This window comes from Chiloscyllium plagiosum, chromosome 2, assembly GCF_004010195.1.
Source record: "Chiloscyllium plagiosum isolate BGI_BamShark_2017 chromosome 2, ASM401019v2, whole genome shotgun sequence".
Classification (NCBI taxonomy): domain Eukaryota; kingdom Metazoa; phylum Chordata; class Chondrichthyes; order Orectolobiformes; family Hemiscylliidae; genus Chiloscyllium; species Chiloscyllium plagiosum.
In genome coordinates this window covers 146,074,666-146,092,189 of record NC_057711.1, presented here as the reverse complement: position 1 = coordinate 146,092,189, position 17,524 = coordinate 146,074,666, and the positions used below count along the sequence as shown (strand labels likewise).

The following is a 17,524-nucleotide window of genomic DNA, read 5'->3' as shown; positions in this document are numbered from 1 at the left end:
TTAGACAAATCACTGTGTTGGAGGCTGATTTAGACTGCTAAGATAGTACCATTGCTTGTAGATTTTCATTTCATTCCTTGAGAAAAATGCCAGACTTGTAATTAAAAAGTGCAAACGTTTAATCACCAATAATGAGATTACAAAATTAGTATCCCTCTGAACATAGCCTCAATCGGGTCTGATTTTGTCATTTAGTAAATTAACCCTGATGGTTCTAATTTGGATACTTTTGAGTTTGAACTTCTGTTTATATGCATCATTTGATAATAATTTTACCCAATGTCTTCACTTAGTGTGAAGAAAAAGCACATTAAAGTAATGCTTTGTTGTATCTTGTACAATCAGAGCAGAAACAAGCGCTAAGCTAATATACATTCAACTACCACAGATTTAGTTACATCTGTAACTTTACAATAAATCAAATTGTTTGTGAACTAACCTTCAAATTCAAGAGTCCCCCATCCTGTGATGGTGCAGCTGTCCCCAGCATTGAAGACATGGTCACTTGATGGAAGGCAAATTGGCTGGATGTTAGCCTCAAAGAGCAGAGGGGATGAAAGTTTCAGCACTGCGATGTCATAGTCATTTGAGGTTTGTCGGTACTGTGGATGGATGATAATTGTTTCAATAGTTTGGACAGTACCTCTTCTTACATCAATTGTTCCAATCAATGCTGTCCATATTGATGGGCTGCTTCTTGAACTTTTAAATAAACAGGGGTAATAAATGATCAATCATGTACCAACAAGCATTAAATTAACTTGCATCAGCATTCACAACTTTATATTAGTTCAGGAGCAAATTAGTAAATTCTGGAATCTGTACTGAAAACAAAAAATGCTGGAAACCACAGCAAGTCAGGCAGCATCCACGGAGAAAGGATAAGCTAACATTTCAAGTCTGGATAACTCTTCACCGGATCTGAAATGTTAGCCTGTTCTCTCTCCATGGATGCTGCCTGACTTGCTGTGATTTTCAGCATTTTTTGTTTTCAGTTTATCTTATTTTGCTAAGATTTTAGATCTGAAACTTTTGACTAAAGCAATTCAGGCTTGAGACAACCATGTCTTAAAATGAAAATCTGTTGTCATTCTATCCCAATGTTTGTACCATAAATGAGGTGTATCAAAAAGAGACTGAATGGGAACTAATGGCTGATTTTTCATCTCATTATCAACAAAAAAAAAACAAAACGAGAAAGAAGTAATTCCAATTTGCTACAGCCCACTTTACACTATTGTACAACGTCATGTTCTACTGCCTGGTACATCAATACACATTATGAATTCCAGGTGCTCACATCTCCTTGGATATCATATGGACTAGATGGAATGATCATTTGGAAAGATTGACTTATAAAACTACATGTAAATTTACAGACCAAAAGATGATCATTTGGTCCATCACAACTGTGTTGGTCTCTTTAAATTAGCTTCACTCCCCTGCTCTTCCTTCACAGCTCAATAGTGCTTCATTTTCAAGTGTATTGCAATTCCATTTCATGTATACAACTGCCAAATAAAACTTTCTGGAATCACAATATGTGGGATTGTCCACAAAATCATGAACTTTACGTATGCTGCATGACATGACCAATGCATGAGGCCATAAGCATGATTTGTCAAATCTTGCCCATTACTGTCCTTCCAAGTGCTAATTGATGTCAATGATTTTGCTGTGGATCTAGCAAGGCAAAGAGAATTAACACCCTCCTGTCGTGTCACTTCCTCTCATCAATGGCCTACTAATAAGATAACAAATCAGATAATTCGATGAATGGGGCTTGAAAAAGGAATGATTAAGAAAATTCCATTCCAGTAATTATTTCATGGTTCTAGATTACCTAGAATAGAGAGAAGTGAGGAAGGCAGTGTAGCCCCTTAATTCAACTATCAAGAAGCATCCTATGGTCCTCCAGTTTCTTGAGCAATTCATTTCCATTACCCTACTTGAAACCTGGTCCCATTTGTTAATTAATCTTTTTTGTGAACAAGGACTTCCAGACATCAGTCTTAAATTTTGGACAGTTTAACCCTGAGTCTACTAAAACCATTTATGTTTTTTTTTTAATTCATTGTGAGCCTCATCGATATCTTGCATGGAATAGATATGCTATTCATTCCCTCATGCATTAAAATTCAAGTTAGTTGCAGATTGCTCTATGAATTCACACGTTTTGTGCAATTCAATTTCTAGTAGCTATGCAGCCTCTCCTGACTCAATCACCTTTCTGGATATAGTACCATTAATTAATTAAGGCCAGTGTGCATTGAGTTTCTGAATCCAAGGAGTTCACTTCAATTTCAAAGAGTAAGCATCTCTAAACCAGTCTGTGCAGTGCCCAGATCTTCCCTTTTCTCTCACTCCATCATGGCTTCTCTGATAAGGACTTGCAATTTCCAAACCTTGAGTCAATTTCTTGTCCATTCTCTATTGCTACCTTCAATGCCAAAATCTGAAGGCTTAATCTGCAGGCTTTCATGCAGATCTTTGTATCAGTATTATTTGAAATGCAAAGTTCAAAGAGAAAAGTTAACAAAAGTTGTCACGTCTCCTATTAAACTGTACAAATGAAAAATCAATAATGGGCTTACTCCTGAAAACAGTGAGCTGCACTGATGAGCCATCTGTCCGAGATGATGGAGGCACCACAGACATGTGATCCGATTTGGAGGCTAACCTGCCAAGGCCATTCACCATTCACAGAGTTTGTCCCACCAACAATCCTATTGAAGAATGCAGGTCTGGAGCCACAGGCTGTGCAACATACAGAAATGCTTAGAGTCTGATACATTGATTCAAAACAGTAATCCAAAAGAAAAAAAGTAGGTTGAACTATTGCTTATCTATCAAATAACTTGAACAAGGAATTAGAAGGGCTAAAAGGAGACATGTAAAGGCATTAGCAAACAGAATTAAGGAAATTCGCAAGGCTTTTTATGCATATATAAAAACCAAGAGGGTATCCAGGGAAAGGATTGGCTCACTCAAGGACAAAGGAAGGAATCTGTGTGTGGAGCCATAAGAAGTCAGTGAGGTCCTAAATGAATTCTTTGTGTTGGGGTATTCACCAAAGTGAAGGAATTGGTAGAAGTTGATCTCAGGGAAGGGAGTGTCGAGTTTCTAAGCCAAGTTGCAGTTAAAAAGGAAGAGGTATTGCTCATCTTGGAAAGTATTAAGGTAGATAACTCCCCCCCCAGTCCTGTTTGGATCTATCCTAGAATATTAAGGGAGGCAAGAGAACAAATTGCTGGAGCATTGACAGACATCTTTGTATCCTCTTTGGCCAGAGGTAAGGTCTCAGAGGACTGGGAAATAGCCAATGTTGTCCCATCTTTTAAGAAAGATGTCAGGGAGAATCCTGGAAATTACAGGCCAGTGTGTCCCATGTTGGTGGTAGGGAAATTATTGGAAAAGATTCTCAGGGGCAAGATCAATTTGCGTTTAGAAATAAATGTACTTAATAATGACAGACAGCCTGGTTTTGTGTGGGGGATGTCATACCTCATTAACTTTATTGAGATTTTGAAGAGGTGATAAAGATGATTGATGAAGGATAAGTGGTTGAATTAGTCTATATGGACTTCAGTAAAGCCCTTGATAAGGTACCTCATGGCAGACTGGTAGAAAAGGTGAGGTCACATGGTATCGGGGTGAGTGGCAAGATGGACACAGAACTGGCTTAGTCATAGGAAACAGAGGGTAGCAGTGCAAGAATGCTTTTCAGAATGGAGGGTCATGACTAATGATGTTCCGCAGGGATGATTGTTGGGACCTCTGCTGTTCATGATCTACATAAATTACTGCAGGAAAATGTAGCTGGTTTAGTTAGTAAGTTTGCTGATGATACAAAGATTAGTGGAGCTCCAGACAATGATGAGGATTATCAGAAGCTACAGCAGGATACAGATCAATTGGAGGCATGAGCAGAAAAATAGAAGATGGAGTTTAATCCGGACAAATGTGAAATGATGCATTTTGGGAGGTCAAGTACAAGTGGAAATTAAACTGTGAATGGCAAAACCCTTAGGAGAATTGATATACAGAGAAATCTGGGTGTGCAGGGCCACAGATTACTGAAGGTGGTAGCGCACAAAGATAAGGTAGTTTAAAAAAAATGGCATATGGCATACTTGCCTTCATTGAAAGGGGTAATGAGTATAAGGATAGACAAGTTATGCTGCAGTTTTATAGAACATTAGTTAGGCCACACCTGGAATATTGCATACAGTTCTGGTCACCAAACTACCAGAAGGATGGGGATATTTTGGAGAGGGTACAGAACAGGTTTATCAGGATGTTGCCTGGTATGGGGAATTTTATCTATGAAGAAAGATTGGATAGATAGGGTTTGTTTTCACTGGTTTGCAGGTTGAGAGGCAACCTCAAAGAAGTTTATAAGAATGGCATGAATAGAATGGAAAGTATGGGGCTTTTTCCCAAGGTGGAGAGGGCAATTACTAGGGGTCACAAGTTCAAGGTGTGGCGGGGGTGTGGGGGGTGGGTGAGTTTAAAAGAGATGTGTGAGGCACGTTTTTCATACAAAGGGTGGTGAGTGTTGCCAGGGTTGGGGAATTTGAACTATAGGGAGAGGTTGAATAGGCTAGGGCTGTTTTCCCTGGAGCATCGGAGGCTGAGGGGTGACCATATAGAAGCTTATAAGATCATGAGGGGCATGGATAGGATAAATAGACAAAGTCTTTTCCCTGGGGCGTGGGAGTTCAGAACTAGAGAGCATAGGTTTAGGGTGAACGGGGAAAGATATAAAAGAGATCTAAGGGGCAAATATTTCATGCAGGGGGTGGTACATGTATGGAATGAGCTGCTAGAGGAAGTGGTGGAGGCTAGTACAATTACAGCATTTAAAATACATCTGGATGGGTATATGAATAGGAAAGGTTTGGAGGAATATGGGCCGGGTGCTGGCAGGTGGGACTAGATTGGGTTGGGATATCTGGTATTGGAGGCCAAAAGGCCTGTTCCTGTGCTGTATTGTTCTTTGTACTTTAAGAATAGGGTTTTGAACCTTCCCCTTAAACAAAAAATTATTACAGTTTCCTTAAGACTACTAACTTTTAAAAAGAAATCCAATTCCCCATGGTCAAGAAAAGAAAATTGCAAAGAATGATGAAAAGATTAATAAGAAAGGAAAAATTAGAGTATGAGAGAAAACTAGCTAGAAGTATAAAAATAGATAGTAAGAATTTCTATTCAAATTTTATAAAGAAAAGATTTAACAATGTGAGCATTGGTTATACAAAGTACATACGTTCATACAAATTAACAGCAAGCCATTCGGCCTCTTGAACCTGCCTGGCAATTCTATAAGACTCTGGCTGATCAGATTGTAACACAACCCCACCTTCCTTCCTAACCTTGATAACCTTTCATGCCTTGCTTAACAAGAATCTATCCACCTCTGCCTTAAAAATATTAAGGACTTTGCATCGACCAACTTTTCACAAAGTGAGTTCCAAAGAGTCATGACCCTCAAAGAGGAAAATCAAAGCCTCACCTTGTGTTAAATGGGTGACTCCACTAAAAAAAGGGAATTAATAATTGGCAGCAAAAATAAAAAAGAAGCATTTTATCTACACATGAGAGGTTGCAGAGAGATGAAATACAGAAAGGTCTGTGTGTCCCAGTGCATACATCTCAGAAGGATAATATGCAGGTACAGCAAGTAATCAGGAAAGCTGATGAATACTATGTTTTACTGTGAGGGAAATTATGTGCAAGAGTAGGGAGGTTATACTTCTGTTATACAGGGCATTGGTGTGACCATATCTATTGCAATGTGTGACGTGTTGGTCACAGTACTAATCAAAGAATGCTAGTACTTTGGAAGGAATTCAGAGAAGGTTTACAGACTATTATCTGAAATGAACGGATTGCCTTATGACGAAAGGCTATACAGGCTATCCTCTGGCATTTAGAAGAGACAGAGGTGACATAATTAAAACACATATAAGATCCTCAGGGGACTTGACCAGGTGAATGTTGAAAAGAAGCTTACTCTTATGGAAGAATCTCAAACTCTGAGTCATACATTTAAAATAAGGCATCACCTATTTAAAACAGAAATGAGGAAGCATTTTTCTTCTAGAAGTTTGTGCTTCCTTGAAATTTCCTTCCTCTATCGGCAGTGAATGCGGAATTTTTAAGGCAGAGGTGGATAGATTCTTGACCATCAAAAGAATGAAAGATTATTGGGGATATGCAGGAATGTAGAGTTGAGGTTAAAATCAGATCAGCCATGACCTTATTGGATAGCAGAGCAGGTTTGAAGGGCCAAGTGACCTTCTGTTGTTCCTTGTTCATATAATTACCTAAGAGCCAATGGTCACTAAATTATGTCATTGCTCTCTTCAGCATGACGGAAAGAAAAACAATGCCTAAGTTTAGTTCTGAGAGTTCTACCCAGCAGTAAATAGACCCTTAAACATCAATTACAGAAAAAAGGTACAAATTATACCACAGGCTGTTTGTTGCTGCCCGAAATGCTGGCAGAAAATTCTTCTTTTTACTTATTAAATGTAGAATGAAATAAAAACTAACTGGTGTTGATCCTTGCTTCAGACAAAAGGCATTGGGAAGGATTTAATTACATGAACAGAGTCCTGACCTGATCATTAAACAAACTGAGAAAATATTTCGTGGAGGAAGCATTACTTGGATAAGATAGTGGTCAGTCTCCTTTTTGTTTTGGAGGAAGATTGTTTGCACAGCATAAGTTAACAAAAGTTACATTTTATCCCACAACGTGAATTACAATGCATGAGGCCATATTTCGATGGGACACATGTGGGTGTTAACAAATTGTGAGTTTAAATCTTGCAAGAGATTTCTTAATCTAAGCATTAATAAAACTCATTCTGGTAACATTTGTGGAAATGACTCAAAATTGCTAATGAAATTCAGTGTGCAGTAAATTAGAATTTACTTGAACTTGAGCTGTCGTTTCTGGTTGTAGAAGTTAAGATTTTAGTCGTGGGTGTTGTAACTGCATCTAAAAGTAAAGAAAAAATACATCAGCAACTGCTTTTGAAACTGCACCAAAAACACACACAGTGCAAACATTGCAAGAAATTAAATTATTTTTATATCATTTACCAGTTGTAGCAGAAATCTTGTAGTTGAATTATCTTTTAAAAAAGTTTTTGAAGGTTTATTTCTTTTCCTATCACTCCATTCTATGTCAGTGGTGATCAGCTTGATTCTATTTCAAATGTTGGACATACATTAGTGTAGAAATGGTCTTGGTGTACTTAATATCAAAGCATTCCAATTTATTAAAGATAAAGGGGCAGCATAGTGGCTCAGTGGCTATCACTGCGATTCACAGCACCAGGGACCTGGGTTTGATTATACCTTCAGGTGACTGTGTGTGAAGTTTGCACGTTCTCCCTGTATCTGTGGGGGTTTCCACCAGGTGCTCCGGTTTCCTCCCACAGTAACATAGATTTGCAGGGTAGGTGGATTAGCCATGCTATAGAGTCCATGGATGTGCAGGCTAGGTGGGTTAGCTTTTGGCTGAAAATGTGTTGCTGGAAAAGCGCAGCAGGTCAGGCAGCATCCAAGGAGCAGGTAAATCGACGTTTCGGGCATGAGCCCTTCTTCAGGAAGGGCTAGCTTTTGGGAATGCAGGGTTACAAGGATAGGGTAGGGAAGTGGGTCTGGCTGGGATGCTCTTTGTTGTGGACTTATTGGGCCAAATGGCCTCTTTCCACATTGTAGGGAAATCATGATACATGGAAAAGCATATTGTGTTTGCAAGCAATTTTTAAGCTTTGAAATTATGTCTTTCCAAGTGCAAAGAGGAATAACAAGTTTAAATTACATTGAATGATAGAATCTTAGCACAGAAAAAGGCCACTGGGCCCATTGTGGTTGAGCTTGGACTTCAAAAGACCTACAGTGTATAATTTGGGAAGAAATAGGCATACGTCTCTGGAGTTCAGGGGAAACCTCCTCAGGACACTAAGAAGGCCCCACTCCTTACCCACTCCAGCTGGGAAGTTCACAATTAATATTTCAATGAGGCATGGCAATTCTAATCTGGTAGGTCAACAGTTAACAGTTAACAGTAACAGTTAACAGATTGAAGCAGTCCTGGCAGAAATCCACTTCATATTAAAACTCTTTGCCTATTGTGGGATATAGGTAAAGTAGTGTTACTTCTGCAATCATATTTACTTATGCAAGGTAAATGAACTCGCGGCAGTGTATAATTGTTTCAGCCAAGACTGAGACAACAAGAATGGAAACTATGTGAAGGAAATACATAATTGTTTTTGTATTAGCTGAAATGTGCCTGCAAAGAATGATAGATGTTACAGACAAATAGATAAGGTGCTGTAAGGGGAGGAGGTTAAGCTAGGTATGCCTGTACAAACAGTAGTTATAAGCATCTGTTTCCCGCTTCTGCAAAAACAAGAACTAACCACAATCAAGAAGTCATGAGGTCATAAGGTCATAACAAGTAAGGGAGGACATACTTAACAATAGCCCACAGCAGGATGTGGTCAAACGGCCTTGTGAGACCAGAATAAGCATTTTGTCACAGACAAGGCCAGATAAGGCAAGAGATGAACAAGAGTAATGGGCGCCGATCTTAGAGAGGTGGGAGATGTAAACAGGGGAGGAGCAATGGGAGGAGGGAATAGGAACCAAATTACATAAATGTTGTGTACTAGTTGAATTCAGTGTGTGTGTGTCCCTGTCTTGTGGACAGTGGACACCACACCTTCTTGCAAGAGTAAAATAAATGACACTACTGATTCAGATCTTGTATTGGACTGAAATTATTGAAGTGAGTGAGCTTTTGTTTCTCACACTATGGTTTTGCAAATCTTGCCTTTTGAACTATGTATCCAATTCCCTTTTGATTACTGCTGTTGAATAGAAATCTACTGCCCTTTTAGTGTGCATTCTGTATTTTTGATGGTCCTTATGTTTCTGTAATAACTCAGGGAACGTGACCGGAAAAGAACACTAGAATAGAGTTGTGATGTACATAGGCTAGTCCCAGCCTGGGACCGTCAGTTCTGCAGATTCATCCCTGGGTCTGCTTTGTCTTTTTTAAAATTATATCCAGCAGTGCTGTCACACACCATCAAATGTTTTTTGTATCCACCAACAAATCACTGACTTTTTTTTTCATTATTAACCAGCAAATCACTGATGTCCCCAATTGGGTATTTACATGCAAAAACCCATTATGGGGAGCAAAGTGATGGGAGTAGGGAGAGAGGGAAGGGACTGGATAAAAATGGAGATGGAGGGGGAGTACCCCCACAATGGTCACCTCTCTCAAAAGGCATGGAGAGTAATGGTGGACACCATGTGCTCCCTCTTCCAAGGACACCCAGCGCCAAATGTAGCTGAGGAAAAGGGGCAGACAGTTGGCAGATATGACTCCCTCCACAGCCCATTGCCTGGACCTGTTTATTGGTAGCCTGGCCAGGTCCAGCAGCAGACTCACAAGGGGGTCCTCTGATCTGCCCACCAGATGCCCAAACATCAGGCGTATAGGCCTGAAGTGCAATCAAAAACACAACAAATGATTTTTGAAATGCCTAAAAATCTGGGTCTTGATTTTTAAAAGTATATAAATGTGTTAACACTAACAACTAAACAATTTTCCCTCCATCAAATCACCGTGCTAGGTTCTGCTGCATAATATCTTGTCATTAACCAGTTCAGAGATGGTATTACACCCTTCAGGAGCAAGTGGGATTTGAACTTGGGCAGCCTGGTCCAGAGATAGGAACACTACCACTGTGCTGAAGAGCCCCCTGGGTCTGCTTTATAATATTTCATTACTATCTTGCTCAGCGATGTTATTACACACCTCTAGAGCAGATGGGTCTTAAGCTCAGATCTCCCAACTCATAGGTAGTCACACTATCATTGTATCACAAAAGCCCCAAAAGTTGATAGGGTGAGGGTCTGATTCATTTTCCTTTGAGCAGGGTATTGGCCAAGCTCTCCAAAGGTCATATGCTTCACAGGTAGGGACACAACCACTGCACCACAACAGCTCATGGGTCTGCTTTACATTTTTCCTCTTTTACGTCTGAAAGTGTTTTCACTAACAATCGAATGACTTTCCTATCACAAACCATTGCAACTTTTTTTTGTGTTTAACTATAAACCACCACCAGTAATCACTGTGCAGCCAATTATAAATTTAAATGTAAAGCACATTATGGGTAAAGAGAGTATGCTTTATAAATCTTTGATGTTTTTACTTTACATTCTATTTACAGCCATTTTTCCTTAACAACCTGTTCAGACTAGTTATGACAGAGCTCTGGAGGAGGTGGGACTTGAACCCAGGCCTTCTGACTTAAAGGGGAAGGATAATACCTTTATGTGCCATTATGTAACCAAATTAGATTGAATTAGTCAAAACTGGATGTTTGTCTCTTAGGAAAGGGAGAAATAAAATGATTAAAAACATATGTATTCAAGAATCCCTATATATCCATGCAGAGTTTACAGTTGAGGTGTAAATACCAGAATCAGAAAAGGCGATAGAAATGCAAATGCAACCAAATTATTTCATAGAGCTGGGGAGATTTATCCCTCAATTAAAATCAACAAAATAAAATAAATATGTACTCCTTCTCACATTTCTGGTTGCATGTAAATCAGCTGCTGTGTGGTCTACACTACCACTACCACTGAACTAAATCGCGAAAATAGTCCCCACGTTCCGTTTCTGAGTATGTTCATAAGTCAATTTGTATGCAAATCTGAACACAATACTGTACAATCTAAAATAGCCACTTGTAAATACAAGCAAACTTTCATAAGTTGGATTGTTAAAATTAATATTAGCATTAGTCTTCACAGTAATTTGTAAAGGACCCGAGGAGTAATTTTTTCATGCAGAGGGTGGCGCATGAAGGGAATGAGATGCCAGAGGAAGTGGTGAAGGCAGCTACAATTACAATGTTTAAAAGGCATCTGGATGGGTATATGAATAGGGAGGGTTTGGAGGGATCTCGGCCAAATGCTGGCAAATGTGACTAGGTCAGTCTGGGATGTCTAGTTAGCCTGGATAAGTTGGACCAAAGGGCCTGTTTCCATGCTGTATAACTCTATGATAAAAGACACTAATAATATTCTTAAAATTATAAATAATTAAAAGGTGAAAAAGGGCAAGGAAATAAATAAAATAATGAAAATGTACGAAGGAGATAAATGTGGTTAAAGACCAATGAAGCCCCTGGACATGATGGGATCTTGGTCAGATTTGTAAGTCAGATGTTCATAAATTGGAGACCTGCCTGTAAAGCACTTAGGATGACCTGTGATTGTAAAAGATGCCATATAAATTTAGTTTTGCTTTAATTTCCTTGTCATGCAAAATTTTTCCATAAGATTTTTCAAGGGTACATTCAACATGTGTCCAATTTTCTTTTGCAAGTCAGAATTCCAAGGTACTATCTGAAAAATTACAAAATATCATAACTCTGGAAGAATTTCCTTTCTCGTGGTCATCCATTCGAATGAAAGGTGATGAAGTGCCTATAGCAGATTAAGGTTAAAAATCACACAACACCAGGTTATAGTCCAGCAGGTTTATTTGGAATTACAAGCTTTCAGAGCTAGCTACCTGATGAAGGACCAGTGTTCTGAAAGCTTGTACTTCCAAATAACCTGTTGGATTATAACCTGGTGTTGTGATATTTTTAACTTTGTCTACCCCAGTCTAACACCGGCACCTCCACATTATAGCACAGTAGCCTTTGTATTTGACATGGACAATATGGCAGTAGCAACTAAAGACATTGTGCTAAGCATACAACTATTAAGAAGGGTGTGGTACAATGGCTCCTTTGTTGTTGTGGTAATCACAGATCCCTTGACTATCAAAAATATATCAGTTAAACTAATCATTAACATACTGGGGGCCTTGTGAAATTGTGCAACAGTTTCCTGGTCCTTTTCTCTTTCTCATAGCTAGCCTTACTGAAATATCATAAGGCAGAAAGAAATATCTTACTTGTAGTCATCTCAATTGATTTACTTGTGGTAGGAGAGTCTGTGGCAACCATGGTACTTGGATTTGATGTAATGATTTCTGTCGTAGAAACTAAAGCAAACAGAACAAAGATTCTCCCATGAATAGATCAGGTACCTCTTCTCTAATAATAGTTATTGTATTTATTTCCTCACCCTTTTTTGCCTCTTGATTATTTATAGTTTTAGAAGTGTTATTAGTGTTTTTTACTGTGAAGACTGGTAAAGGTTTGTGCCATTTCCTGGTTGTCCAATATTATTTTCCCAGACTTAGTCTCTCAGGGGCCTATGTTCTTTTTGCCTTCTCACTTTCTTATATATTTAACAAAGCACTTCCTGTCCATCCTTGACATTACAATCATTAATATTGTAATAAGGACACTGTTAACGTAAAAACAATAACATTTTAACAGATATAGTACAAAATACTTAATCAATCACAGCAAAGGTGGCAGTGTAGTGATAATGTCACTTTACAAGTAATTCAGGAAACCCAGCCTAACGTTCTAGGGATATGGATTCAACTCCCCTCAGGGTAGATCGTGCAATTTGAATTCAGTAATTCAACAAACTCTGGAACTTACAAAAAAACTAGCCTAATAATGGCTACTATCAATTGTCATAAAAATGCATCTAGTTCACTAATATCTCCATTCAGTGAGACTGTGGCTGTTCTTTTCATGGACCCAGCTTCATTTACTGACCTGCTCACCATAACCCTTATTCCTTTACTCTTCCAAAACCTATCTATCTTTGCCTTTAAAACATTCAACGAGGTGGCATCAACTGCTTCACTGGGCAGGGAATTCCACAGATTCACGACCCTTTGGGTGAAGAAGTTCCTCCTCAACTCAGTCCTAAATATGCTCCCCCTTTTTTGAGGCTATGCTCAAAGCAACTCCAGTAGCAACTTCAGCATACGATCCAATGAGATGCAATACAGCTTCTGGTTTTCAGCAGATGTGTGACCTCCAGAAATTACAATGCATTCTTGGCACATGATAGCAACAAATGTTTCAACTTTTCCACCAGTGGGACATCAAAATCTGGGTTCCAAGGAGCTCAAAATTTAATCTGACTGTAAAGGAGTAACATAAAACCCGAACAGGCAATTCAAGAGTAGAGGTTGACAATTAATGAATTTTATTTGGAAACAGTCCTTGGAGATTAATTGAAATTGAAGTGATCAAAATATATGGCTTACCACTGGTGAGAAGAACTTTTGCATCCGTCTGACTGATTTCTGAAATGAACAGAAGTAGAAACGATTATCACAATTGACACAGGTGATATGATGATTTTGAGAAGTTAGTGGCTGATCTGCTTAATGGTGGAAATATCCGGTGAACACTCCAGTAGGCATTGATTAGATGCTGTCTATGTTACTGTGTTTACCTTACTCGTCACCACAAAACAGAAACATAAAAGTATTTAAGATGCTGTAACATAGGACAATCGGTATATTGTTAGGTGTCAAGAAATTAATTTAAGAAGAAAAGTATCAAATGGATTGAGTTTCGTTTTTTTTGGATAGGAATCAATTAATTTGCTAATTGTCACAATATATTATTAGGTCACTGTTGGTGTGGGCTTGCATCTTCTCTGGCATTCTTCCAGCCTCCCTCAGTCCTCATATTATCCATCTCACCTCACTGTCTCAATGTTTTCCATTTCACCTCACTGTCTCAATGTTATCCATCTCACCTCACTGTCTCAATGTAATCCATCCCACCTCACTGTCTCAATGTTATCCATCCCACCTCACTGTCTCAATGTTATCCAACTCACCTCACCTCACTGTCTCAATCTAATCAGGTGTTAGAATTAGAGGTAGGAGAGCACTTTGGGGATAGTGACCATAATTCGGTGGTTTTTACTCTCGTGATGGAGAGGGATAAGTGTGTACTCACTGTCTCAATCTAATCCATCCCACCTCACTGTCTCAATCTAATCCATCCCACCTCACTGTCTCAATGTTATCCAACTCACCTCACTGTCTCAATCTAATCCATCCCACCTCACTTCACTGTCTCAATGTAATCCATCTCACCTCACTTCACTGTTTCAATCTAATCCATCCCACCTCGCTGTCTCAATCTAATCCATCTCATCTCACTGTCTCAATCTAATCCATCCCACCTCACTGTCTCAATCTAATCCATCCCACCTCACTGTCTCAATGTTATCCAACTCACCTCATTGTCTCAATGTTATCCAACTCACCTCACTTCACTGTCTCAATGATATCCATTTCACCTCATTGTCTCAATGTATTCCACCTCATCAATCTTTCTTTTTATTTGAGTTTACTCTCAATTAGGAATGTTCAAATTGAGTTTTTCTCTTCAAAGTGAGTTTTTAAAAAGCAGTTGTTCACAGAAGGTTAATCGTAAACATCTTCAAATAACTTCTTTTTCCAGCACAGATTTCTCTTAATGCTGTGAAATGTCGGCCTGAATCTTCTGAGCAGCAGAAATGATGAGTGGACTCCCACTGCACCCTCTGTTGCACATTTCTTCAGGGATTTTCCAATGCTGGCTGTCAATGAAATGTGCAGTGTGGCATCAGCTGGGGACTTGCATCAGAAAAAAATAAACACTCCCTTTTTACGGTACTGCCATGGTACTTAGGGATGGCATGGTGGCACAGTGGTTAGCACTGCTGCTTCACAGCACTAGGAACCCAGGTTTGATTTCAGGTTGGGGTGACTGTCTGTGTGGAGCTTGCATGGTCTCCCTGTGTCTATGTGGGTTTCTTTGGGATCCTCCAGTTTCTTCCCAAAGATGTGCAGGTTAGGCGGATTGACCGTGCTAAATTGCTCTGTACCATCCAGGGACGTGTAGGCTGGGTGGGTTAACTATGGTAAATGAGGGGTTACAGGGATAGGATAGGATGTTCTTCAGAGGACTGGTGCAGACTTAATGTGGACTAAGTGGCCTCTATCTGTATTGTAGGGTTTCTATGATTCTATCAGCCATTTGTGAATTTAAAGTTCCAACCTTTAAATGCTAATGAGTGGGTAAATGGATGAGGAAATAAGGGGGTATGTGTTAGGGGTTGAGGTGTTAGATGGATGGTTGAAGATATATTCTGGAGAGATAAATCAGGTTGAGGAGGTTGTTGGGCAGTCACAGAAAAGAGACAGGAGGTTTAGGAGGCTGATTGGGGTGTCAATTGTATAATTATCCAGGTGATGGACTAGGTTTTAACTTATCTAACATGTTGCAGTCTAATTCAGAGTCAGAGACATTTACAAAGGCTCCTGGGAAAGCAGAATTGCCCACGGAAGTTGAAGCTTTCTGGCAAGTTTCTGAAAAAGTTCATGAATAGGACTACCATAGTGTCAGGAAGCACATCCTTAGTCATACATCTGGTCTGAGAATCCGGAGGCAGAAGATATGGGCTGATAAGTTTAAGAATAAAGTTCTATATCTGTATACTTACCATCAGAAAAAGCCTTCAGCATACCTGAAGACAAAATATTCTTTTTTATCTGCATAGCAAAACTAATTGTATTAGTGTTCAATTCCTGATATTATCCACTAAATTGGAATGGAACCGGTTTCAGCACTTCAGGGATTTAGGCAACTCATCATAGGTCTGTCGAGCCATTTGTACTGTGAAATTATTAAATCATAAATTGTAGACACTGTAAAATGCAATGGCTCCCTTCAATCAATCAATCCGTCTCTTTGTATAGCTTTTGTTGTCTTGCATCACAAAGTAATTACATTTTAAAGAAGGGAGTTAAAGTGAGAAAAGTTACTGTCAGGGCCATCAAAACTTTAATCCTGCTACGTCATGATTGTGTCTTTTACAAATATCAGTAAATCGAGATCACTGGAAAACTGAACAAGATTCTTTTCGTAGCCAACTTCAGTGACTCATCTCTTGTTTAAGGTCAGGATTCAAAGTACACAAAACCAAACCTTTAAATAAATGAAGCTCCCCATTCAACAAATACTCACTTAAAAGTTAAAGTGAGTATTTGTTGAATGGGGGGCTTCATTTATTTAAAGGTTTGGTCCTGTAACCATGACAATCACAATTTTAATTTTACTGAAAATTTTAGAGTTCTAAGGTAAATCCATATTTTATCAAGTTTTATGCTATCGTGGAGTTCCAGTGTAGGAAATTCCTTTCTGATCCCAAAACGTCTTTTGGGCAAAGGCTTGAAAACATTGGTCTAAAAGTATATCTTGGCAGACGTTTTCCAGCCTCTGGAACAAATGTACGACTGATGTGTGCACTGGGCCCGTGGAAGTCCTAACACATGGCACAATTTGGGAATTGCCTGAGAAGTTTGAATTTCTAGTGGAAAATCTTCCACCTCCCTGGGACCCATAGAAGGTTTTGACGCTGAGTTGGAGTTGGAGTTTGGAAAGTTCTGTGACACTCACCCAGACAGTTACCCAGGCAATGTTAAACAGATTAAAACCCAGTCTAGCATCTGGGTAACTACAGAGCTGACCCCAGATCAGTCACAATAGATCCCCATATTCCCTGGCTACCTCCCTTGGGTACCCAGCTTATCCCCCTCTCTACGCTACCCCTCAGATTCTCAATGCCTGACCTTTCTCTTTGGACTGTACTCAGAAGAGATGGGCCCTTCTCTTGCTCTATTGATGTAAATTGCAAACACAGCAATGGAAACATTGGACAACACAGGACTGAAATATAAGTCATTCCTGGGCTGCCAGAGCTTTGGTAATCAAATCACAGGTCAGCAGACCCAGATTTCTCATCTCGTAGCTTATTGCCTGAGTCTGATACTTCCACAAAGACTCTCAGTTGATATGATATCTCAGTCTCACAAGATGATTGCGGAGCTACTATGGGATCAATCGTTCTTTAACTCAAGATTTCCCATTCCACGGGGTAGAGGGGGGGCGCGGGGGGATGTTTTAAAAAAAACTAAGAATAATTATTTGGAACTGATAGCATCCTTAAAACAAAAACTCCGCTTTAATGATTTAAATGTCTTCACAACACTAACTTTCTGGTCTTTCAAGTATTACAGAATCTGAAACAAATTTAACCAAATTTGACATTTGCTTGCAGCCATTATTTGTGAAGACTGCTTTGAAAACAAAATCAACTGCTGCTACCTGTTGTGTAGATATTCAGTGTATTATGTCATTGTAGTACAGATTATCAATTTTATCTGTTAGAATAAGCATCATTAACTGCAGAAAACATACCAGCGAACCGAATAGATGTCAAGTCTATGCTGAAACCATTCAAGGAACCAGATTGACTGGACATACTGACTTGCGTCAGGCTCTGCTGGAATGTATTTTTGACTGTTTCTGCTGTTAAAGAGGTGCTTCCATTTCTCTTGAACTGTAGTAAAAGTGTTACGAAAACACTGCCTGGCCTGCCAAAATAAAAAGGAAAGGAATCATTGAATTCAATGCTTTGTTCAGCTTAAGCAAAAAAACAACTTACATGTCATTTAAATAATTTTCTTTTAACAATAAAACATCCTGCT

At 39.2% G+C, this 17,524-nt stretch overlaps 1 protein-coding gene across 1 annotated transcript in view; it reads right to left on the bottom strand.

Annotated features, from left to right (window-relative positions):
• The window catches only part of LOC122558334 (transmembrane protease serine 9-like), an 80,923-nt gene that overhangs the window by 14,481 nt on the left and 48,918 nt on the right, over positions 1-17,524 (bottom strand). The window contains exons 12-17 of the mRNA XM_043706789.1: positions 17,235-17,410; positions 13,238-13,276; positions 12,017-12,106; positions 6,944-7,009; positions 2,595-2,757; positions 440-702 (exon numbers count right to left, since the gene is read on the bottom strand). Of these exons, the coding sequence (XP_043562724.1) occupies positions 440-702; positions 2,595-2,757; positions 6,944-7,009; positions 12,017-12,106; positions 13,238-13,276; positions 17,235-17,410 (797 nt within the window). The remainder of the gene's footprint in view (positions 1-439; positions 703-2,594; positions 2,758-6,943; positions 7,010-12,016; positions 12,107-13,237; positions 13,277-17,234; positions 17,411-17,524) is intronic.